A 25,248-nucleotide genomic window follows, 5' to 3' on the forward strand; every position below is an offset into this window, starting at 1 on the left:
TGCCGCTGTGGTTTCGGGATAAAGAAAATATGCATTTAAAATAAATAAATACAGAAAAAATGCTTAATTAACCATCTGCCCAATGTGGAAGCGAGAAAGGGGTAACTCTAAAATCCGATTGAGAGTGTTCTTGATGCACAATTATCCCTGTACCAGGCTCAATGTCCCGGTTATTGGCGCCACACCACGGAATTATGATATAACTTTTTCATGCACACCTTGCAGAGGGAGCGTGTCTGTCTGGTTTCGTCGAGGAACTGATCCCGTTGCTCCGAGATGTGCTCAAGATAGCGAGGCAAGATGCGCGGCCAGAGCACAAGCAGCAGCCCAACGCGCCGCTTCGCTCCTGGGAATGCCGCGCGCCTCGATCCCCGGGGCCCGGGCGGCACGCGGAAACCCCGATCGGGCGGGCTGATACGTCAGGAGGCCACGTGGGTGGGAGGTGCTCCTGATTGGGCAGAGCTGCCCCTCTGGCCTGGCGGTGATTAGAGGAGCGTACGACGAAAAATCAGCTCGTGGCAACCGGGGCGGAGCGCGGGGAATGGAGAGGGTGAGGAGTGTGAGGAGTGTCTTCCTCCTCATCTCCTCTCACTCCATCCCTCCTCATCTTATCATCCCTTCTATACCTCATCCCCACAATCCCTCTTCATTTCCTTCGCATCTCCTTATCCTTCTTACCCAGACCTCACCTTACCCCTCCCTCCTCCCTTCCCCATCCCTCCCTCCCCTCCCCATTTCTCCTCCCCTCCCCATCCCTCCCTCCCCTCCCCATTCCCTCTCTCCTCCCCTCCCCATTCCCCCCCTCTCGTCCCCTCCCCATTTCTCCCTCCCGTCCCCATTCCACTCCTCTCCCCATCCCTCCCTCCTCACATTCCCCCTCTCCTCCCCATTCCCCTCTTCCCTCCCCATCCCTCCCTCTTCACATTCCCCCTCTCTCCCCTCCCCATTCCCCTTCTCTCCATCCCACTCACCCACTCATTTCCTCTCTTCACTCCCCTCCCATACCTCCATCCCACTCACCCTCTCCCCATTCCCTCTCTCTTCACTTCCTATACCGCCCCTCTTCACCCTCTTCCCATTCCCTCCCATCCCCCTTTCTCTCTCTCCACCTCCCTCCCAATTCCCATGTGTGTGGGCAAGGGGAGTCTAGGGTTAACGATAACACATTAAAAATGACCCCCTCATTCCCCAGAGCGATGGAACGAAATCAAGACACAACAATCTGCCCACCAGCAGGTTCCCCTAGGCGGACACCGTGTTCTCGATCCCTCTCCCTCCCTTTCTCTTTCTCGGGAGACGTGATGTGAAGCCCAATTTTGCAAGTCGTTTCACTTTGCAGCTTCGCGGGCTTGGGAAGCGAAAAAAAAACCCTAGACCACTCAATCAGTCTCTGTTCCTTTGTCAGACCACGGTGATCATGGGCTCCCAGCACTGTCTCAACCACCCCCCACCCTCTCCCCGTCTCTCTGTCCGAGTACAGAGGGATTATTCCTCCAACCGGGCCAATTCTGTGGGGTCCAACTGCAAATTACAAGAACCGGCACCTCCAGCTGACATAGATGTACAAAAATAAAACGAAACTGCAGAGGCAGACACACATGCCATACCAAAAAAAAAAGTTTTGGGGAGTTTAAACTGCATCTGGTAACGCACTCGTCCTTTCTTTCGAGAGAGAAAAAAAAGGGATTTAAGTTGAGCTTCAGTCACAAGCCCTTTTCCCTTCCCATCCCTGTGAGCAGCACACAGGTGATGGGCGGTATCAAAACGGTGCACTGTTGACTCATGGGTTTTTTTTCTCCCAGTGTGTTTGGTCTGATCAAAACAAATATGCAGATTTACCGGCTGGCGAGCTCCCGATGCCAGTGAGGGAGTGAGAGAGAGAGAGAGGGAGGGAGTGAGAGAGAGAGAGAGAGTGAGAGAGCAGGGAGAGAGAGAGAGCAGGAAGAGAGAGAGAGAGAGGGAGCTCGGCAAGGAAACTTACAAACCTAATGTAACAATAACTGCGCCCGCACTCGTTACTTTTCCCGAGGGATGGTGGAGGATTTGGCTCGTCCAGGGGCACTAACGGAGCTCCTAAAAGATCGGTTCCTTTTCCTGAAAGAAACTATATTCCAGCGAAATGAGACTCACACTTTACTTTCTGCTTGGACTGTGTTACCTGCCTGGCGTGTACACTGAGGTAAGGGGGTGCTCTTTATATTTTCCCCCCTTTCAGTTCCTACACAGCACGCGTCAATGCATCGCTCGCAGCTGCCTCTGTGACTTTCTCTCTACGTTTTAAGGGGCGATGATTCTGCATTTCGGTCAAAGAAACTGACACGGAGCCCGGAGCCCGAAGCCTGCTCTGTTTGCTGCCCTGACGGTGCACACTGGATCGGCGCGCTACCCGCTCGGACATTTGCATGTACGGTCACTTTTTTTTTGCAAATGTCCATTTTATTCCCCCCTCCCTTTCTTCAGCCCAGGCGTCGGAGTGTGTTTTATTGCCTTGGGAAAGGGATATTTTGGCGTTGCAATTTTGGTGCGTGACAGCATTTTTTTTACTGTGGCAGGTTTCGACTTGCGCTGCCAAGCGCCTCGCTATTCACTTAACAGTTTAAAACTAAAACCATGCGAATGGACCGTGAGGGGAGAGTGGGGACAATCGTTGCCTGAAAAAGACACCAGCCGCTCTGAGACTGAGCAGGGGAGGCGTGGGGGAGAGGGACAACAGATTATAGTTACCGCTGGAAAACTTTGTGGGTGATCGTTAGTGTGTGTGTGAGGGTGGGGGAGCTTTGTTACACGGGAGATGTGTGGGTCATTGTGGGTGTGTGAAGAAGGGGAGCGACGCTCCCTCTCTCCTCTCCCTTCTTTTCCTAACACCAACACCCTCCCTCTCTCTTTCTCTCTCCCTCTGTCTCTCTTTCACTCCCTCTCTCTTCCTCTCTCTTCCTCTCTCTATCTCACACTCTCTCTCTCTGTCCCACCCCCCCCAATCTCTCTCTCACTGCTGTGGGCCTGTCTGGTGGTGTGTGTTTGGGGTGATTCATTTGTGTGTCTGTCCGTCTGTGTCTCTCAGTGTATGTTGAAGCGGTGTGTGTCTGTGTCTGTCTGTCTGACTTTATTCAAGTCATTCTAAGTATGTGCCTGTGGGCTGTGTCTCAGTGTGTGTTTAAGCGTGAGTTGTGTGTGTCTATCTGTAGTCACTTAAGTCTGAGTAAGCGTGTGAGGGTCTGTGTGTAGGGGCCGGGGTGGTCCTGCGTGGGGTTTTACTCCGTCTGGGGTGGGGACAATAGGCTCTCCGTGTCAGAATCCCTCCCTGAAGTTTGAGGGATCCCCGTTATTATCCGCTGGAAAGTTTGAAGGAAACAAAAGCGCCAAGTGCCGCACCACGAGCCGGGTAGCTTCTTGCTGCACTCGGCTGTGGCACTTGGGGTCTTCAGTGAACGCCTGGCTGGGAACCAGAGGGAACGAGTGTTGGCCTCTGTAGTATTGAATTGCAGGCGCGGTTTTCCGTGCCTGTCGGTAACATCAGAGCAGGCGGCAGTACGAAAGATACCAGTCCTGCAAAGAACCGTGCTCAATGCCACCTCACTCCCTCGCCCCCCTCCTTTCCCCTTTCAGTATCGTGAAGTTCCACACTGTGTGAGCAGGGCTTGATCTAATAAACCTGACATCTGATTATCTACACACCAAATAAAAAGAAACTTTACAAGTTTGGTAGAAACTGTCAAAACTTTTTTCCACCGTCAAGGAAAAGTCACGCCGCTCTTTCACAGTACTGCACGCTAATTTGTTATTTTGTTTAAAGGAAACCGAATTTCCCCCAGAACTGTTGGAGAAGTTGGCACACAGCGATATTACCAGTATCCGTGATCTTCAGCGCCTCCTGGAGATTGAATCCGTAGGTAAATTATGTTTAAGTGCATCATATTATATATATATATACATATGGATGTGTGAATTTTAATTCCTTCTCCGCCGTATGGCCTTGTACAGTACGACGTGCTCTTCACAATGGCAGTTTCTATTTGTTTCTGCCTTGTCTCCAGCCGGGGGTCAGAAATTGAGACACGCACACACACACACACACACACACACCACAGACTGCTAGCGACCCTGGGGCAAAATGCCGCGTAACTTTGCCGTCCTTGGCACATCCAGGCGCAGAGCACCCGGTTTTACCTCACAGAAAATATTAGAGCTTTGTAACTGCATTCTTGGACCCGGTCCACAGTCAAAGACGCATTCCCCATCCCACAGTGAGCGAGCGCTTGGCTGGCTGATAATCTGCGGTGTCTACATGCAAACAGTGATTAGATTTTGCTTCTCTGTAGACGGTTGGTGTGTGTCACAGACTGACAGCAACCCTTCCCAACGCCCTCAGAAGTAGCACGTGGTAAAAATTAACCAGAGAGTGACTCCATTCGAAATATCCCTTATTTGTACTTTACTTGTTAAACACAGAACTCTCATCTCCACCAGTGATTCTGGGCAGATGGTATAAACTGTTAGATAACTCAAAAAAGTAATTTAAAGTTAAAGCATCTTACTTAGTTGGCAATAAAGGGGCGTAGAAGAGTGAAATAAAAATTGGGAAAACTGGAAGTTATTGATTAATTTATTGAGATACAGCACAGAATAGGCCCTTCCGGCCCTTTGAGCCACTCTGCCCAACAACCCACAATTTTAATCTGAGCCTAATCGCCGGACGAGTTACAATGACCCTATTAACCTACCAAGCGGTACATCATCGGACTTTGGGAGGAAACCAGAGCACCCGGAGGAAACCCACGCGGTCATGGGGAGAATGTACCAGCTCCTGATAGGCAGCGGTGGGAATCGAACCCCGGTCGCCTGTACTGTAATCTGTGCTGACCACTACACTACTGTGCCGCTCCTAGTGGCAGAGCAGACTTGATGGGCCAAATGGCCTAATTTGGCTCCTTTGTCTTATAGCCTCATGTATTGCACATCTGTAGTAATTTATTAAAAGGGGCACTTATTAGAGGTAGTGTAGCAGTTAGCACAATTGATTTATCTATCAATTTTATTTATGTTTATTTGTTTGTTTATTTGTCTATTTATTTACTAAGATACAGCACGAAACAGGCCCTTCTGTCCTGTTGAGCCTTGCTGTCCAGCAACCTCCTCCCCCTGATTTAACCGTAGCCTAATGATGGAACAGTTTACTGTGACTAATTAACCTACCAGCCGGTATGTCTTTGGACTGTGGGAACCCAAACACCCGGAGGAAACCCACACTATTACCGTGCCAGCGACCTGGGTTCAGTTCCCGCCGCCCTCTTTAAGGAGTTTGTACCTTCTCCCCGTGACCGCCCGGGTTTCCTCCCACATCCCAAAGACGTACCGCTTGATAGGCTAATTGGGTATGGGTGTAATTGGGTGGCCCAGGCTCATTGGGCCGGTAAGGCCTGTTTGTTACTGTGCTGTATCTCTAAATAAAATAAATAAATGCGGTGATGTTTTGTGGAATACAGTGCTTGAGGACTGTGGGACAAATGTGGGCAGATGGGAACACAGCTGGCATAGATGAGTTGGGCTGAAGGGCCTATTTCCTAGCCATATAACTGTATGACACTAACTGCGGTGGTTCACTGTACCCCATACATACATGGCTGGACACACAGAGTTAAATTACCACAGAACAATTTATTTTATAATTTTAGTCTGTACATAAATGGAACTAACCTCAAAGCCGTACTTAAAGGGCAACTTTTAAATCCTCAGCACAACACACACACACACACACACACACACACAAAGCTGGAGGAACTCAGGAGGCTTGGCAGCATCCAGTGAGGTGAACAAACAATCTACGTTTTGGACTCGAAACGTTGACTGTTTATTCCTCTCTATGGATGCCTCCTGGCCTGCTGAGTTCCTCCAGCATTTTATGTGTTGCTCTGCATTTCCAGCATCTGCAGAATCTCTTGTGTTTTTAGAATACTCAGTACAGGTGAGGGTTCTGGACCTGAAATGACGACTGTCCATTTCCCTCCACAAATGCTGCCCGGCCTACTAAATTCCTCCAGCCTTTAGCTCCACATTCCAGTGTTTGCAGTCTCTCATGTCTCTACTTTAAACTATTATTGCAAGATGGGGAAAAATACACCATTTTTTGACAGCATCTTTTGAATACATTTTTGAGTTTTCAAGGACATTCAAAGTACTTCACAGAAATGAAGTGCTTTTGCCACAGATGTTTGGAAGAGCAGCAGTTCCCACAAACAATATTGAAATAAACTATCAGTTGGTTTATTTGAATAGAGATTCTTACATAAGTGTTGGCCAGCAACTTTATGAGCAGGAAAAATACTTTTGATGTCATAGGATGAGAGACTTATCGGGAATCTCTTGAATTGAGCCAGTCTGGAATTAATGGGCCAACTGGTATTTTCTGCGATGTAGTGTTTCTGTGACTCAGTGGTTCCACTGGGCTTCTTCATTGCCTTATTAATGTAATAATTAAAACAAAAATTCAGGGCTAAATATTCTTCTTACTCTGTTGTTGAACATCACTGAAGATTTAGATCTCAGAATGTTTAGCAAAATTTTGAGCTTACTTTTGAATAAAATTAAATTTAGGGATACAGCTCAGTAATAGGCCCTTCCGGCCCAATGAAACTCTGCCACACAGTAACACACATGCGACCAGTTAATGTACTAACCCGTACGTTTTTGGAATGTGGGAGGAAACGCGTGTGATCTCGGGGAGACTGCAGCAGGAATTGAACCTGGGTCGCTGGTACAGTAAGGCATTATGTTAACCGCTATGCTACCGTGGCCCCCCCCAACGGTTTTTATACCGTGTGATAGAAACAGAGGCAGTAGAAACAGAAACAGAAGATTAGATTTTACATTTAGATATAGGCTCCTTTAATATCAGAGAATGTATACTGTATACAACCTGAAATTTGTTCTCTTCACAGGTACAAAACACAATAAATATAAATACATAAGGTAGATTGATCGTGTGTCTATTAAGTTGTGACACTAGGCACAAGAGTATCTATAGATAAGGTGACTCTGACAGGAAATGATAAAGTAGTGGTGGTTGGGGGTGTCAAACGGTGGGTTAGTGGGTAGAGGTGTTAATCTCCCCTTACTGCCTGGGGACAAGTAAAGGTCAATTGTTTCGTCATAATTTTGTTCAGATCACTGCAAATGTTAGTAAATAACTCGACAAAGGTCTTGCTTCTATCTTTGTTTTCCCTTTGACATCTGCACACCCTCAGCCTCAATACAAACAGACCAGACACATGATCAGGACAATAGGGAGCTGCACGGACGTTCAGTTTGGTCAGAGTTGACTGTCGTTGAGAAGAGCTGCAACGTTTTTTTTTACAGCAACAAAGAAAATGTTGGAGGAATTCAGCAGGTTAGGCAGCATCTATGGTGAGAACGAACAGTTGACGCTTTGAGTTGAAATCCATCATCAGGGCTGGAAAGGTAGGGGGAAGAAGCCAGAATACGAAGTGGGAGGGGCCGAGGAAAGGAGTACAAGCTGGCAGATGATAGGTGAGACCAGGTGAGGGGGAAGGTGGGTGGGGTATAAAGTGAGAAGGTGGGACGTGATAGGTGGAAGAGGTAAAGGGCTGAAGAAGAAGGAATGTGATAGATGAGGAGAGTGGGCCATGGGAGAAAGGGAAGGAGGAGGGGCACTAGAGGGAGGTGATGGGCAGGTGAGAAGAGAAGGGGTGAGCGGGGAGAAAGAATGGAGATTGGAAAAAAGAGAGAAGGGGAAGGTGGGGAGGGCGGAATTACTGGAAGTTAGAACAATTGATGTTCGTACCATCAGGTTGGAGGTGACCCAGATGGAATATGAGGTGTTGATCCTCCAATCTGAGAGTCACCTCATCATCATGGCAGTAGAGGAGGCCATGGACTAAAAAGTTGGAATGGGAATGGGAAGTAGAATTAAAATGTGTCACCACCAGGAAATCTCGACTGTTGTGGCAGACAGAGTGAAGGTGCTGGACTAAATGGATATGTGTATATATATGTGTGTGTGTATATATATACACATACACACACACACGCACACACTGTATATTTACATATGTGTATAATTCATTTCTTTGAAACATGCAATAGTGATGGCAGAAGCACAAGGCTGATGTGACTAAAACTTAATAAGCAGCAGAGAACTAGAACTAACCATCTAAAAGGCTGGCGTCAATCTGGGCGAAGTAAAGTAAGGTAGAAAACCATTTGGTGAAAAGTAATTTACACACCTTCAGGAAAGCATGTTCAAAGTTCAAAGAAAGTTTATTTTCAAAATACGTATATGTCACCATATACTACCCTGACATTCATTTTCTTGCAGGCATTCACAGTAAAGTAAAGAAATGTAATAGAATCAGTGAAAAACTACACACAGAGACTGACAAACAACCAATATGCAAAACAGGACAAAACTGTGCAAATCCGATAAATTAATACATAGCTGTGCAAATACAAAAACAATTAATAAAAATAATAATAGATAGATAAATAAATAATTAGACAAGTAAATAAAAAATACTGAGAACATGAGTTGTAGAGTCCTTGAAAGTGAGTCTTTAAGTTGTGGAATCAGTTCGGTGTTGAGGTGATGGGGGAAAAGGGATGGAAGAAGTGGGCCAAACAACAGGCTTCTTTGCCTAAGACAGTCCTGTGATTCTATATTTCACTGGTTGCAACCTACACTATACTAAAGCCACTGCACTAGTTAGAAAGAAAGTAACTAACAGAAATTGTAATAGTAACTGTACTTTAGGGAGATTCATACACAAAGAAATGAATACCGTAGGGACAGTATGGTAGCATAGTGGTTACTATGACCCTGGTTCAATTCCTGCCACCATCTATAAGGAGTTTGTACATTCTCCCCCTGACCCCCATGGGTTTCCCCCGGGTGCTCCGGTTTCCCACACTCCAAAGAAGTATGGGTGACTAGCTTAATTGGACACATGGGTGTACTTGTGCAACACAGGCTCACTGGGCCAGAAGGGCCTCTTACTGTGTTGTATCACTAAATAAAAATATAAGATAAATAGACAGAAACCTTTAATTTGAAAACTTATTTCAAAAAAAAAAATCATTGTTGACCTGAGTAGAGAAACGGGCCATGCCGCAACATGGATGGAAAGGCTTAGTCTCTGAGGTGGAGGTACAGTACACGTCAACCGAATGAGGTGTAAGGTGCTCCTTCCCTCTGCGAGCCTGCAGGTTATCCCTGGGGAAAGGCTGCTTAGTGCCCCCCCCCACCCCGATCACGGTCACATGAAGCCATGGGAGCAGGTGGTGGATGGTCGTATGACCATCACAAGTCCTGGTTATGCGACCACTGATGTCAGGCAGACAATCTGTATTGATAATGACTGGGGTCACCCGTCTTGTAAAGACACTGCCCAGAAGAAGGCAATGGCAAACCACTTCTGTAGAAAAATTTGCCAAGAACAATCATGGTCACAGAAAAACCATTATCACCTACATGATACGACATAATGATGATGATGAATCCCTGAGGAGCGTTTAATGTCTCTGTTCCTGTACTTGATGGAGTAAAGAAGGATGAGGGAATACCTCATGGAAATCTTCCAGATGCAGGAAGTCTTGGATAGAGTGGGCATGGAGAGGATGTTTCTTGTAGTAGGAGAGGTCTAAAATCTGAGGGCACAGCCTCAGAAAAAAGGGATGGCCTTTTAAAGCGGAGATGAGAAGGAATTTCTTCAACCGGGGGGGGGGGGTGAATCTGTGGAAATTTCTTGCCATAGTCGGCTGTGGAGGCCAAGTCATTAGCTGTATTTAAGGTAGAGATTGCCAGGTTTTTCATTGCTCATGGGGTTAAGGGTTACGGGAAGAATGGGTTTGAATCTTAACCAGCTGTGATAGAAAGGCAGAGCAGACTAGATGGGCTAAATGGTCTAAATTTACTCCTGTATCTTAATGGTCTCTTGAATATGTAAAATAAAATGGAAAATCCAGAGGAATTATCCATTAGGACAGCCACAGAGGCATGGTACTGAGAGAGATTTCCCCTTATACTCTCAGCTTATTGTACCAAAACTTTCCTTGCAGTTTTTTTAAATGAGTGTAATCTACAGGATATCAGTCTTTGTTCTGCAGACACTTTTGGAAATGAAGGTGTTTAGAGTTGGGGCTGGACAGAACTGAGACTGTACAATGCAGAAGACAGACTCAACTTGTCTGTGTTTCTCACTGATAACAAGAGTGTTTTCTATAAACACTAGTTTGAGTTCGCTGCAGATTAAAACATAGATGAGTTTAATTTAACAAACTGGCGCTCTGATAGTGTGATATTTCCAAATATTGGCCACTTTATTAGCTGCACCTGTACATCTGCTTGTAAATGCATATATCTAATCAGTCAATCATGTGGCAGCAACTCAATGCATAAGACCATGCAGACATGGTCAGGAGGTTCAGCTGTTCAGACCAAACATCAAATTGGGGAAGAAATGTGATCTGAGTGACTGTCGGTGCCAGATTGGATGGTTTGAATGTCTCAGAAACTGCTGATTCTTGGGATTTTCCAACACAACAGTCTCGAGAGTTTACAGAGAATGGTGTGAAAAACCCAAAAGCATCCAGAGAGCAGCAGTACTGTGGGCGAAAATGCTTTGTTAATGAGAGAGATCAGAGGAGAATGGCCAGACTGGTTCAAGCTGACAGTAGGGGGCAGTAACTCAAGTAACCATGCTTTATAACAGTAGTGTACAGAAGAGCATCTCTGAATGCACAACCATGATCTTTGGCTACGGCAGCAGAAGGCCATGAACATATGCCCAGTGGCCACTTTATTGGGCAAAGGAAGTATGTAGGAAAGTGGACCTAGAGTATATATGCTGCAGAATGGCTCTGTCTTCTTATAATTTAATGCCCAATAAGTTATATTCAACTGCTTCTAAACAGAAATTTTAACTGTTAAACTTTTTAGTGGGTGCTGCTTGGATGTGTTATGTACTTAAGGTGAAGCAATAGGCTTACAGATCAGAAAAGCCATGCTTTGTTTGGCAAATATGATGATTATACTTCTTGATAGAAGTCCTGACGTTATGGAGGACTACAGCACAGAATCAGGCCCTTTGGCCCACCTTGTCTGTGCTGAACGATTAATCTGCTGAGTCCCATTGACCTGCACCCAGAACATAGCCCTGCATAGCCCTCCCATCCATATGTTGTTGTTGAGTGCTGTTGAGTCGCCGGCGACTTACGTTGACCCTATGGATAGCGTAGTTGTCCGTAGGGTTTTCATGGCAAGACATGGAAGTAGATTGTCAGGTCTTTCTTCTGCGCAGATACGGCTGGATTTGGACTCAGGACTATCCATCTCTAAGTCCAGTGATGATGCCACTGGCTGGCCCTCCCATCCATATACCTATCCAAATTTCTCTTAAATGTTGAAATCGGACCTGAATCCACCACTTCTACTGGCAGCTCATTCCACACTCTCACCAACCTGTGAGCAAACAAGTTTCTCCTCGTGTCCTACTTAAACATTACAACTTTCACTCTTAACCATGACCTTTAGTTCTAGTCTAACTTGCCCTTGGTGGAAAAAGCCTGAGATTACAGAAGTGTGAAAATTCCTCTATTGTTTGCATCCTTTAATGTTATTTTGGTGGCAAATAAAAGAATATGTAACAAGTTAAATAAAAGGCTAAATTTCCTCTTATTTAGTAGAGTGCTTATTATTGAGATGGTCAAAAATTAATGCTTCGCATCCATGACGAATGGTCATAATCCCAGAAGTGTTCGATTGACTTTATCCATGTGGGGGGACCTCAACTGAAACCTATCCAATGTTGAAAGGCTTGGATAGACTGGGTGTGGAGAGGATGTTTCCCATAGTGGGGGAGTCTAGGACCAGAGGGCACAGCCTCAGAAAAGAAGGTTATGCTTTTAGAACAGAGATGAGCAGGAATTTCTTTGGTCAGAGGGTGGTGAATCTGTGGAATTCATTGACGCAGATGGCTGTGGAGGCCGAGTCAGTGGGTAAATTTAAAGGTTGCTAGGTTCTTGATTCGTAAAGGCGTCAAAGGCTGTATGAAGCAGGTAGGAAAATGGTGTTAAGAGGGATAATAAATTTGCCATGACAAAATGGCAGAGCAAACTTGATGGACTGAATGGCCCAACTCTGCTCCTGTGTCTTATGGTTTTGTTGTATTTTGGGTTCTTGTTCTATACGGGGGTTGGGAGATTGTCAGACAGAAGTCCTTTACACAGAAAGTGGAACCAGAACGTGTGGCGGCAATTGCGGACTCCCCAGCACATTGTTAGGTTGTGTTAGTTGTTAACGCAAACAATGTATTTCACTGTGTGTATCGATGTATGTGTGATATATAAATGAAACTAAATCTGAATATGAATGGTGGAAGGAAATGATAAAGGGTCTTGGCTCATTTTTTTTTCTTTTCCATGGATGCTGCCTGACCTGTTGAGTTCCTCCAACGTTTTGTGTGTGAATTGGGTCAGACTTCAGAAGTCTGTCTAAACAAGTGAACAGATTACTGAATAGTCAATTGAACCTTTAAAGCCCAAAGAAAATAAATTATGAAAATAAAGGTTAAGAAAGAGGGCACTAAGCAAGATTAGGAAAGTCCCTCCCCTCCCCCACTGTATTATGTAAATGCTCTGCATATACCGACCACCAGTCAAACCTTGCCCATGCATCTTACTTCTGATGTGACCTTTGACAGTAGAGTTGGCAGGCCACTTGGCCATTGTGAAGGTGAATGAATCTCAACAAAATCCAGCCCATTCTGCTACAGCCTGTGGATTGCCGCTTTGAAACTTGGAACATAGAACATTACAGCACAGTACAGGCCTTTTGGCCCACAATATTTTGCCAGCCTTTTAACCTACTCAATTTAACCCTTCCCTCCTACATAGCCCTCTATTCTCCTATCATTCATGTGCCTATCTAGAATCTCTTAAATGTCCCTAATGTATCAGCCTCTACCACCACCCGTGGCAGGGCATTCTGTGCACCCACCACTCTCTGTGTAAGAGACGTCCTCCCATTACACTTTTCTCCAATAACCTTAAACTTGCGCCTGCTGATACTATCCACTGCAACATGCACAAAATGCTGGAGGAACTCAGCAGGCCAGGCAGCATTTATGGAAAAGAGTAAACAGTCAATGTTCCAGGCCAAGGCCCTTCATCAGGACTGGGGAAAAAATGGTGAAGGGTCTCGGTCCAAAATGTCTGCTGTTTACTCTTTTACATAGATGTTGCCTGGCTTGCTGAGTTCCTCTGGCATTTTGTGTGTGTTGATTGGATTTCCAGCAACTGCAGATTTTCTTTTGTTTGTGATTGTCCATTTCTGCCCTGGGAAAACTTCTCTGGCTATCCACTTGATCTATGCCTCTTATCATCTCTATCAAGTAACCTCTCATCCTCCTTTGCTGTAAAGGGAAAAAGCTTGGTTCATTCAACTTATCTTCATAAGATATTCTCTCTAATCCAGACAGCGTCCTGTTAAATCTCCTCCGCACCTCCTCGAAAACTTCTGCTTCCTTCCTAGAATGAGGAGGCGAAAAATGAACAAATGTGGTCTAACTAGGGTTTCATAGAGCAGCAACATTACCTCACTCCTCTTGAACTCAAAAGTTCAGTGAGGTACTGTTGTCAAGGTTTGGCATTGAAACTCCAACATTTAGTTTTTTAGTGAGATGTTACAGGGCATTCAGACTGTTCTTTACATATGTACTTCTAGAAAGTTATATTTTTCTTTGTACAAAATGTTTTGCAGATTGAAGAATTTGAGTAGGAATTATCACAGGCGATAGAAATGGGATTTACTTCACGTTCTCCCTCCTGTGACACTTTATCTCATGTTCTCAACAGAGAAGACTACTTCTGGGAATTTTGCACATGAGGATTTGTGGGAATGAATATTCTGAATTATATTACGTAGAATAGAGGGATGTCCCTTTATTTAGTGAATTAACTTATTTAGTTATACACCATGGTTTTTGGTTGGGTGCCAGACGCTTGGAGAGATTCAGCAGGGGGCGAGTGCCTGTCGCTTGGCCGGGGGCCATGGTTGAGTGATCAGCAACTTGGGCCGGCTCCCCCACCGGACGTAGTCTGGTGAGGAGGGTGTGAGGACACCCGGCAGGACTGAAAAAGAACAGGACCTGACAAAGGGCGGATGAGCTCCTTGTGAGCTAACGGCCATCTTCTATGGAAGAGATTAAAGCCTCACCGCGTATCCAGGAAGCGTATGCTATGCACTTAGTTAGAAGAGACACGATGAACTTGGGCGCTGCACCATGTGCCTGAACCTGCCCAAGGCCTCCGCCTGAGGAAGGGCCAAGCTCGAAGAAGTGGCCGCGGCTGGAGGCCGACACGGCCTCGGGCTCGAGTTCGGCGGGGGACGGCGGCAGGCGGTGCCAAGGCGGCCAGCGAGAACAAACTGGAGGAGAGGCTGTACTCGGTGCTGTCGCAAGATTGAAGAAGATGGAGGTACATAGCCGCCAACCCCGGATTCGGGACGGCACCCACTGACTGACTGACGTGAAGTAGACCCACCACACCAGAAATCCCTAACAAACCAAACGAACCCAAACCTATTCACTGGACAATTTACAATGACCATTTAACCTTCCCTGCCACACCTTTTGACCGTGGGAAGAAACCGGGACACTAAGGACAGACAGACTCCCGACAGTCAGCGTCAGAATTGAATTCTGAACTCCGGAACGCCTCGAGCTGTAATAGCGTCGCACTAACTACCATGGTGGGGTTCATCTTTAGAACGGAGATGAGGAGGAATTTCTTCAACCAGAAAGAGGTGAATCTGTGGAATTCATTGCCACAGATGGCTGTGGAGATAAAGTCATTGGGTATATTTGAAGTGGAGGTTGATAAGTTCTTGATTAATCAGGGTGTCAAAGGTTACAGGGAGAAGGCAGGAGAATGGGGTTGAGAGGGATAATAAATCAGCCATGATGGAATGACAGAATAGACTCAATGGGCTGAATGGCCTAATTCCATTCCTGTATCTTATAATCTTAGAAATTTGATATTGTATTAGTTATAATAGATTGCATTGTTTAATTTAACTTCAGTAGAAGCTGAAGTATTGTTTACCTCTGATGTAATCTTATAGGTCATTGTTAGTTCAGTATAGCACCTGGTGAATAAGTCACATTGCAGCTGTTTTAAGTGCTGGTTAGGCCACATCAGGAATATTGTTTGCCTTTGTGATCACCTCATATCAGGAAGGATGTGGAGGCCTTGGAGAGAGTACAAAAGAGGTTCTCCAGGACATGTCCTGGACTAGAGAGTATTCACTGTAAGAAGAGGTTGGACAAACTAGGATTGTTTGTCCTCATCGAGGGATCAGAAGTGGAAAGGGTGAGCAGTTTCAAGTTCTTGGGTGTCAAAATCTCTGATGATCTACCCTGGGCCCAACATGTCGATGCAATTACAAAATGGCTGTATTTCATCAGGAGCTTGAGGAGATTTGGTATGTTACCAAAGACACTCGCATATTTTTACACATGTACCCTGGAGAGCATTCTGACTGACTACATCACCATCTGGTGGTGGGGGGGGGGGTGGGTTGTGAGTCACAGGATCAAAATAAGCTGCAGAAATTTGTCAACTCGATCAGCTCCATCACTAGCCTCCCCAGCATCCAGGATATTGTCGAGGAGCAATGCTTCAGAAAGGAGGCATCCATCATCAAGGACCCCTGTCACCCAGGACGTGCCCTCTTCTCATTGCTACCATCAGGGAGGAGGTATGAGAGCCTGAAGACACGTACTCAATATTTTAGAAACGGCTTCTTCCCCTCTGCCATCAGATTTTTGAATGGACAATGATGCCATAAACACTACCTCACTTTTTTTACTCTCCCTTTGCACTACTTAGTTAATTTAACTTCATACACGCACACACAATAATTTTTACTGCACAATTTTTATTATTGGGTATTGCAGTGTAATGCTGCCACAGAACAACAAATTTCATGACAGATGCCGATGATAGACAACCCGCTTCTGATTCTGGTTTTGTCTGGAGCGTCAGAGGCTGAGGTTAGAGCTGATAATATTATGAGAGGCACAGACAGGGTAGGCAGTCAGAATCTTTTCCGTAGACTGGAGGTATCGTATTGCAGAGGGCATGACTTAACGTCAAAGGGGGAAAGTTTAAGGGAGGCGTGTGGTAGGCAGGTTTTTGACACAGTGTGGTCGGTGCTAGGAGAAAATGGATGGAAACAGAAACAATAGCGACACTTAAGAGGTATTTGGTCCGGTGTATGGACAGGCAGGGAATGGAGGGACATAGATCATGTGTAAGCAGATGGGATGGGTTAGTACAGACATTGTGGGCTGAAGGGTCTGGCCCTGTGTTGTACTGTTCTTGAGATGAGGAGACAAAGTTTGTTCTCTGGTGTATGCTGAGTGAACCAATCTAATAGTCGGATAGCAGTCTGGAATATTAGAAGCTGACCACGATATTTGTATTACTTTTACTATCTACTTATGTTGGGGAACTTTCCCCTAATAGTGAGTGTCTTCAGCTAGATGTATGGCGACCGGTGTGGAAATTCATCCTGTCCAGGAAAGTAAATCTGTCGTCCTTACCTGGTCTGTCCTCCACGTGACCCCAGGCCATGGCAACATGGTCTCCTAATTATCCTATAGATACCGCGGTCTCTGAGGCCCTCCGTTGGTTGGGATCGCCATGGGTCCTGTGTGCCAGCTGTCTACGTGATACGCAAGCCAGGGCTGTATGATATAGAGAGCAAGGTGTCCATGTAGCAGCTTTCCCCTCTCCACACTGCTGATGAATCTAAACGAACGGGAGAGACCTATACAGTCTGGCAGCAGTGGTGTCGCAGTAGTTGCTGGTCAGTGTTGAACTCAATGTAGGGCTACCTTGTAGACTCCAGCTCCAAAAGTTTCCCCTGGGTTTACTCATGAAATCTCACCTGTGAGTGGGTATAGCGGATGTTTGAGATCAGGGCTTTCCCTTCTAGATACACAGCTGACGAACGCCATCAGGCTGAAACACACACACACACACACACACACACACACACACACACACGCGCATACACAAAAATTGTGAGGTAGTGTTCACGGGTTGAAAAGAGTCAGAATCAGGTTTACTATCACTACATATGCCACTGAATTTGTTGTTTTGCAGCAGCAATACATTAAAAAGTTTCTATAAATTACAAGAAGAAATCTGAAAAATAATTAAGTAGTGCAAAAAGAGAGCAAGATAGTGATGTAATGCTCATGGGTTCGTGGACCATTCTGAAATCTGATGGCAGAGGGGAAGAGGCTGTTCCTAAAATGTTGAATGTGTGTCTGCTGTACCTTTTTCCGGATGGTAGTCGAGAGAAGAGGGCGTGTATTGTGTGATGTAGTGATGGACTCTGCTGCTTGAGGTGTCATCATGAAGATGTGCACGATGGTGGGGAGACTAGCGCCCGTGATGGGGCTGGCTGGGTCTACGACCCCTCTGCAGCTTTCTCTGATCCTGTGCATTGATGCCGCAATACCAAACAGTGATGAAGCAGATGCACGTGACGGGTATGGGTATCCATAATGTGCATTCTGACACAGAGGCCGTGGGCACAGCAGTGTGTGGGTGGGTGTGGGGAACAGCCTTTCACGTCCACGTTTTGCTTCCCTTCAGACTGGTTCAGTCTCATACTTGGACTTGGCCCGTTTACTCAAGTGCAACAGTGTGCAAAGCTCTTAGCAGGCAGGGCAGATTCATCTTTGATCACTAGCGCTACATGCAGTGAAGTCAGTGGAACTGATCATGTTTAGGTCAGTTTTCTGTTTTTAGGATTAACTATCAAAGGCTTTATTTTCCACTCAAACACGAGGAAATCTGCAGACGCTGGAATTTCAAGCAACGCACATAAAAGTTGCTGGTGAACGCAGCAGGCCAGGCAGCATCTCTAGGAAGAGGTACAGCCGACGTTTCGGGCTGAGACCCTTCGTCAGGACTAACTGAAGGAAGAGTTAGTAAGAGATTTGAAAGTGGGAGGGGGAGGGGGAGATCCGAAATGATAGGAGAAGACAGGAGGGGGGAGGGATGGAGCCAAGATCTGGATTCTGACATGTCTATCCACGGCCTCCTCTACTGTAAAGATGAAGCCACACTCAGGTTGGAGGAACAACACCTTATATTCCGTCTGGGTAGCCTCCAACCTGATGGCATGAATATTGACTTCTCTAACTTCCGTTAATGCCCCACCTCCCCTTCGTACCCCATCCGTTATTGCCCATCCTCTGGGCTTCCCCCCTCCCACTTTTCCTTCTCCCTGGGCCTCCTGTTCCATGATCCTCTCATATCCCTTTTGCCAATCACCTGTCCAGCTCTTGACTCCATCCGTCCCCCTCCTGTCTTCTCCTATCATTTTGGAGCTACCCCCCCTCCCCCTTTCAAATCTCTTACTAACTCTTCCTTCAGTTAGTCCTGACGAAGGGTCTCGGCCTGAAACGTCGACTGTACCTCTTCCTAGAGATGCTGCCTGGCCTGCTGCATTCACCAGCAACTTTTATGTGTGTTGCTTTATTTTCCACTGTTGGCAAAGCGGGTGAGAGCAAAGCAAGGTAGCGTGAAGCTATTGCAGCTTGGGGGCACCAGAGTTCGGAGTTCAATTCTGGCATCCTCTTTAAGAACTTTGTTCGTTATTCCTGCGAGTGCTTGGGTTTCCTCCAGGTGCTGCAGTTTCCTCCCACAGTCCAAAGACGTACTGGTCAGTAGATTAATTGATCATTGTAAATTGTGCTGTGATTAGGCTAGGGTTAAATAGTGGGGTTGCGGGGTGTCATGGCTCGTTGGGTTGGAAGGGCCAGTTCTGTGCTGCATCTCTAAAAATTAAGAAAACAGATTTTGAAAAGATGTAGAAGATAAAATGTCTTGATGGATGGTTTGATAAAAGGATGATAATACTTGGTTGAAAGCAAACTCTGGACTTTACTGAATCGGGACACCATGAAATACAAAACTGATGCAGGCTCTCAGTCCGAAATGTCGGCTGCACATTTCCCCTCACAGATGTTGCCTGTCCCTCTGAATTCCTCCCTTAGTTTGTCCTTGTCTGCTCCAGACCCCAGCATCTGCACACTCTTGTGTCTCCACTATAAAATGCACTGTGTTGAATCACTCCAGTTTTGTCTTCTTATAGTGACAAAAATAGATACCTTTAGTTACATGCTCTCTTCTCGCTGCTGCCATCAGGAAGGTGGTACAGGAGCCTTAGGTCCCACCCCACCAGGTTCAGGAAGAGTTATGGGCCTTCAAATGAACCAGCGTAAATGACTTCACTTACCTCAACTCTGAACTGTTTCCACAACCGACGGACCCACTTTCAACAACTCCACAATTAATGTTCTCAATATTCTTTCCTTATGTATTTGTTTAATATTTTCATATTTGCACAGTTTTTCTTTTTTGCACATTGGTTGTTTGTCCATCTGTTGTGTGCAGATTTCCTATCTCTATTTTCTATTAATTGTATTGCCTGTGTACTTACTCTGAATGTCCACAAGAAAATGAATCTTAGGGTAGAATATGGTGACAGATATATATACTTTGATAATAAATTTGTTTGAACTTTGAACTTTAATCAACAATTCTCGTGTCTGACCTTAAACAAACCACCACTCACAACACAATGGAGGAACTCAGCAGGTCGGGCAGCATCCGTGGAAACGATCAGTCAACGTGGAAACGATTAGTCTTTCATCTCCAACTGTCGCCGAGACATCAACTGTCTCAACTTCACCACTCCTCTCTCCTGTTCCAACCTCACTCCCTCTGAATGCACTGCCCTCCACTCTCTCCGCACTAATCCCAACCTCACGATCAACCCCGCTGACAAAGGTGGTGCCGTATTAGTCTCGTTGACTGATCGTTTCCACAGATGCTGCCCGACCTGCTGAGTTCCTCTGGCGTGTTGTGAGTGTTGCTTTGACCCCAGCATCTGCAGAGTATTTTGTGCTTAAACAAACCACATTTTGTGCATATTCAAAAGAGGGACCATGCATTTGCTGGTATTGCAAAGTTTTGATTTATTTTATCAGAATCAGATTCATTATCACTGAAATGTAGTTAGTAGCTTTACAGCAGCAATATATAAGGTATATTGCTGCACCTGTGTTAGCCCAGATGTCCTTTTATTCTGAGGCTGTGCCCTATGGTCACAGACTCCTCCACTATAGGAAACATTCTGTCCACATCCAATATCTCTAGGTCTTTCAAAATTCGACAGGTTTCACTGACTTCCCGCCTCATTCTTTTCAACTCCAGTGAATACAGGCCCAGAGACATCAAAAGCTCCTCGTATGTTAACTCTTTCATTCCCAGGATCATTCCTGTGAACTTCCTCTGGACGCTTTCCAATGCCAGCTCATTCTTTCTTAGACAAGGTGTCCAAAATGGTTTACAGTACTCTGATCTGACCAATGCCTTATATAGCTTCAGCATTACATCATTGCTTTTATATTTTAGTCCCCTTGAAATTGATGCAAAAATTGCATTTGCCTTCCTTACCACTGACTCAACGTTGAAAACTCAATTGTCCTTGAGTGGAAAATATTGCAAAAAGTAGTGGATACAGCCCAGTCCATCATGAATAAATCCCTCCCCACCATTGAGCACATCTACACGGAGCACTGTCCCAGGAGAGCAGCATCCATCATCAGGGACCCCCACCACCCAGGACACGCTCTCTTCTCATTGCTGCCATCAGGAAGACCCTCACGACTCACACCACTAGTTACTACTCTTCAACCATCTGGCTCTTAAACCAGAGGGGATAACTTCACTGAACTTCACTTGCCCCTTCACTGGACTGTACCCACAACTCACTTTTAAGGGCTTTTCATCTCATGCTGTCAATATTTATTGCTTATTTTTTTATTATTAGTATTTCTTCTGTATTTGCACAGTTTGTTGTACTTTGCACACTGGTTGTTTATCGGCCCTGTTGGGTGTGGTCTTTCATTGTTGGACGTACTGAGTATGCCCCCAAGAAGACGAATCTCAAGGTTGTATATAGTAACATATTTGTACTTTGACCTTTGAACTCTGAACCTGCAAGTTAGCCTTTAAGGAATCCTGCACAATGTCTTAGTAGCTAAGTACATTGCTTGGTGAGGAATGGAGGCAAACAGAGCAGAGGGTCACTGCTTCTGTCTCTTCAAAGTTCAAAGTAAAATTTATTATCTGAGTCCATATACGTCACCACATACAACCCTGAGATTCATTTTCCTGCGGGCATACAACAAATCTATAGAATAGTAACTGTAAACGGGATCAATGAAGGAGCAAGTAGAGCATAGAAGACAACAAACTGCAAATGCAAACATAAATAAATAGCAATAAATGGTAAGAGCATGAAATAACAAGATAAAAAGTCCTTAACATGAGATCACTGGTTGTGGGAACATCACAATAGATGAATGTAGTTCTCTCCTTCCGTCCACAAGCCCGATGGTTGAGGGGTAGTAACTGTTCTTGAACCTGGTGGTACAAGTCCTGAGGCACCTGTGCCTGCTACCCGTTGGCAATGTTGAGTTCACCTGATTTCATATAAAACAAGAATACTAGAATTGTCTCCTGAATTCTTAGGCTCCTGATCAGAAACTTTGCATGTTTGAACATCAAATGCGGGTAGTTGCACCTTGAAGTTGAAAGACTGCACTGTCGTGTCTTGTTTGAGATTGAATCGCCCGTGAGATATAAAAAATGCTTTGTGGTTTCCCGCTGAAGAAGTGATATACAGTAGATCAGCACCAAGTAATAAAATATCTGTGTTCATAATTATCACGGCCATGCATCAAAAAGTATGGCTGTTCCAATATGTTCTGTTTTTCTCTTACTACAGGGGATGACGATCATTCAGACTCTAATTTAAGGTCCCACAGTATTAACACAATAAAACACGAGTACACAAAGCGCTCAGCACCTATAAGGAGAAAACGAAGCGTCGGTAAGTTTAACTTAAAGGTTTTATTTGTAAAGAATCCCTTGAAGTATAAATTTATCTTTGGATCTGTGTTGCTGCACTTGTGATTCTTTTACCACAGTGACTGACTAGAACAATCAACAATGTGAAAGTGATTACTTTCAGTCAACTATTACTCATTATTGCTTTATACCAAGAAATTTCCTTCAACAGTGGTAATATGATTATGACCTGTGGCTTAGAATGGGTTGTGGATAAGATTAGTGCCATTTTATTTGAATGATTTTGCTGTGACGCAGAGACTTTTCTTTATTGTTAAATAACTCAGAATTTTAGCTCTCATTCCCTCATTTAAGTTTTAACGATGAGATTCCTGTACATTACATTCTAGATATATTACTTCCATAACAGCATAAGACATGGGAGTGGAATCAGGCCATTTGGCCCATTGAGCCTGTTTCATCATTATGCATCTATCTATCATGGGACAATTTACAATGACCAATTAACCTACCAATGGTACGTCTTTGGCCTGCGGGAGGAAACCGGCATGATCACGGAGAGAATGTAGAAACTCCCGACCGGCAGCGGTGGGAATTGAACCCAGGTTGCCTGTACTGTAAAGCATTGTGCTAACCACTTCTGTGCCACCTAATCATCATGGCTGATTGATATTTCCTTTGTCTGTTGCTATGGTATAAAGGTGAGTTGTCCCTATAGTTCAGATCATGTGATACGAAATTAGCTGCCTGGCTATCTACACCACCACCCGAAACCGCACGGAAAATGCACAAACTCCACCTGCGAGTGTTATCTGGAACAGCTCCAGCTGTAATTTGGCTCAAGGACATAGCACACCTTGTGGTTGACTTAATATTGACAGAGTGTTCAATCTTCTCTTGTTGTTTATGCTGTTATCTGAACCGCTTGATGTTGCTGCTCTGTGATATACTGTATGTAACTTTAATGGGAACAAACCCAAGAAGAACGTCAAAACAAAGGAAGTACATGATATGGAGGTTCTCTCTGTACTTATCCCAATTCTTTTCTCCTCCTGCTTTGTTTCAGAGTCATGGTTATAGCACAGAAACAGGCTCTTTGGCTCTAGTCTGTGCGGAGCTATTCATCTGCGGAGTCCCATTGATCTGCACCCGGACTGTAGCCCTGCATACCCCTCCCATCCACGTACCTATCCAAATTTCTCTTAAGGGTTGAAATCGAACCTGCATCCACCACTTCCGCTGGCAGCTCATCCTTACTCTCTGAGTGAAGAAATTCCCCCTCATGGTCTCCTTAAACATTTCACCTTTCACCCTTAACCCATGACCTCTGGTTCTGGACTTGCCCAACCTCAGTGGAAAAGCTTGCGTTTACCTTATCTATCCCTCTCACAATTTCATAATTTTGTATATACACTCCAGTATATCTCCACATGTCTATTGCCCGTCATTGCTGCCAGTAGATTCAGTGTGGCTGGGTTGCACGAACCTGTTTTGTAGCAGGCACTTTGGAGAGCAAACGGGATCAGTGGGGTGGCTGGTCTCGTTTTCTCCTCACACTCGTCCACACCAGGTAGAGGAGACATCAGAGAAACGTTTGGAACCTTTTCAGTGTACACCAAAGTGCTGTTCAGATTTTCCTGCAGAACTGTGTCAGAATTCCAGCACTTCTAGGGAATTCTACTCCCGAGTAGCCATAGGGGGTGAATCTGTGGAATTCATTGCCACAGACAGCTGTGTAGGCCAAGTCATTGGGTGTATTTAAAGCAGAGGTTGATAGATTCTTGCAACACACACACACAAAAAACTGGAGGAACTCAGCAGGCCAGGCAGCATCTAGGAAAAGAATACAGTTGATGTTTCACAGCATTTTGTGTGTGTTGCTTGGGATTTCCAGCATCTGCAGATTTTCTCTTGTTTGTTGTTGATAGGTTCTTGATTATTAATGGAGAATAGGATTGAGAGAGATAATAAATCATTCATGATGGAATGGCAGAACAGACTCGATGGGCCAAATGGCCTAATCCTTCTCCTATGCCTTATGGATTGTGTTTTGAGAAGTTAGGCTAGGCGCATTTGTCAAGCACTTCTTTAAGAACTTCTGGGTCACGTGTAAGGGACTGTAATGGTGCAACACAATGTATGTTCACAACCAATGATGCTCTTCACATGAGTGCAACATCAGGGTATCCAATGCAGTGCCAAACGTCCAGTTGTTCACAGCAAAGGAGGCTCATCGACATAAATTGTAACATTACACTCAGTGGCCACTTCATTAGGTAGACCTGTACACCTGCTCGTTAATGTAAATATTCAATCAGCCAATCATGCGGCTGCAATTCCCTAGACGACAGCGAGCCGAGCGACCCTGAGGGTGGCCGGGGGGCTACATTAGCATGAACACATGGTCAAGAGTTTCGGTTGCTGTTCAGACCAAACATAAGCATGGAGGAAGAAAATGTGATCTAAGTGACTTTGACCATGGAATGATTGTTGGTGCCAGTCAGAGTGGTTTGAGTGTCTCAGAAACTGCTGATTTATTGGAGTTTTCAACACCACAGTCTCTAGAGTTTACAGAGGATGGTACAAAAAACAAAACATTCAGTGAGTGGCAGTTCTGTAGCTGAAAACGCCCTGTTAATGAGAGAGGTCAGAGGAGAATGGCCAGACTGGTTCAAGCTGACAGGAAGGCAACAGTAACTCAAATAGCCACGCGTTACAGCAGTGGTGTGCAGAAGAGCATCTCTGAATGCACAAAACTTTGAATATTGAAGTGGACGGGCTGCAGCAGCACAACTATACACTAGTATACACATAAGAGGTACCTGATGAAGTGGCCAATGCAAATTATGGGATCACTATTGGATTAGTGTGAGGTTGTTGCAGAGTCGATGGACTGAAGAACCTGCTTCCTTGCTGTATCTCTCTATGACTCTACACTAGGTTGGGCAGTTAAACGTGTGCAGCAGAAGTGGCTGCAGGACTCCACCAGACTGCATCACACATCTCCCCGTCCACATTGATGGCAAAATATTGGCTAAGCAGACAGAATACAGATAATAGCAGCAGCAGATAGAAACTTGCACTGAAGCCATATTGTAGTTTGCCAAGTTTTAGTCATACTATATTGTCACTGCACCCACAAGAAACATTGGAATTATTTATGGATTTTTTTGTGGTGATTCTGCAACCTTACTCCACCAGTGTTGACTTCTGTTTGTGGAGAGCTTGGTGGCAAAGGAACAGGAATGTATCCATAAGACCGAAAGGCATAGGCGCTGA

At 45.2% G+C, this 25,248-nt stretch overlaps 1 protein-coding gene across 3 annotated transcripts in view; it reads left to right on the forward strand.

The window, feature by feature from the left end:
* The first annotated feature begins 1,793 nt into the window (after nt 1–1,793).
* The window catches only part of LOC134352132 (platelet-derived growth factor subunit A-like), an 83,714-nt gene continuing 60,259 nt past the window's right edge, over nt 1,794–25,248 (forward strand). Inside the window, exons 1-3 of one of the 3 annotated variants that reach the window (XM_063059359.1) lie at nt 1,794–2,179; nt 3,794–3,890; nt 21,887–21,991. In XM_063059359.1, coding sequence (XP_062915429.1) covers nt 2,120–2,179; nt 3,794–3,890; nt 21,887–21,991 — 262 coding nt within the window. In that variant the 5' untranslated portion in view covers nt 1,794–2,119. The remainder of the gene's footprint in view (nt 2,180–3,793; nt 3,891–21,886; nt 21,992–25,248) is intronic. The other 2 variants (XM_063059358.1, XM_063059356.1) reach the window with 2 other exon arrangements.

Source organism: Mobula hypostoma, chromosome 9, assembly GCF_963921235.1.
Source record: "Mobula hypostoma chromosome 9, sMobHyp1.1, whole genome shotgun sequence".
NCBI lineage: Eukaryota > Metazoa > Chordata > Chondrichthyes > Myliobatiformes > Myliobatidae > Mobula > Mobula hypostoma.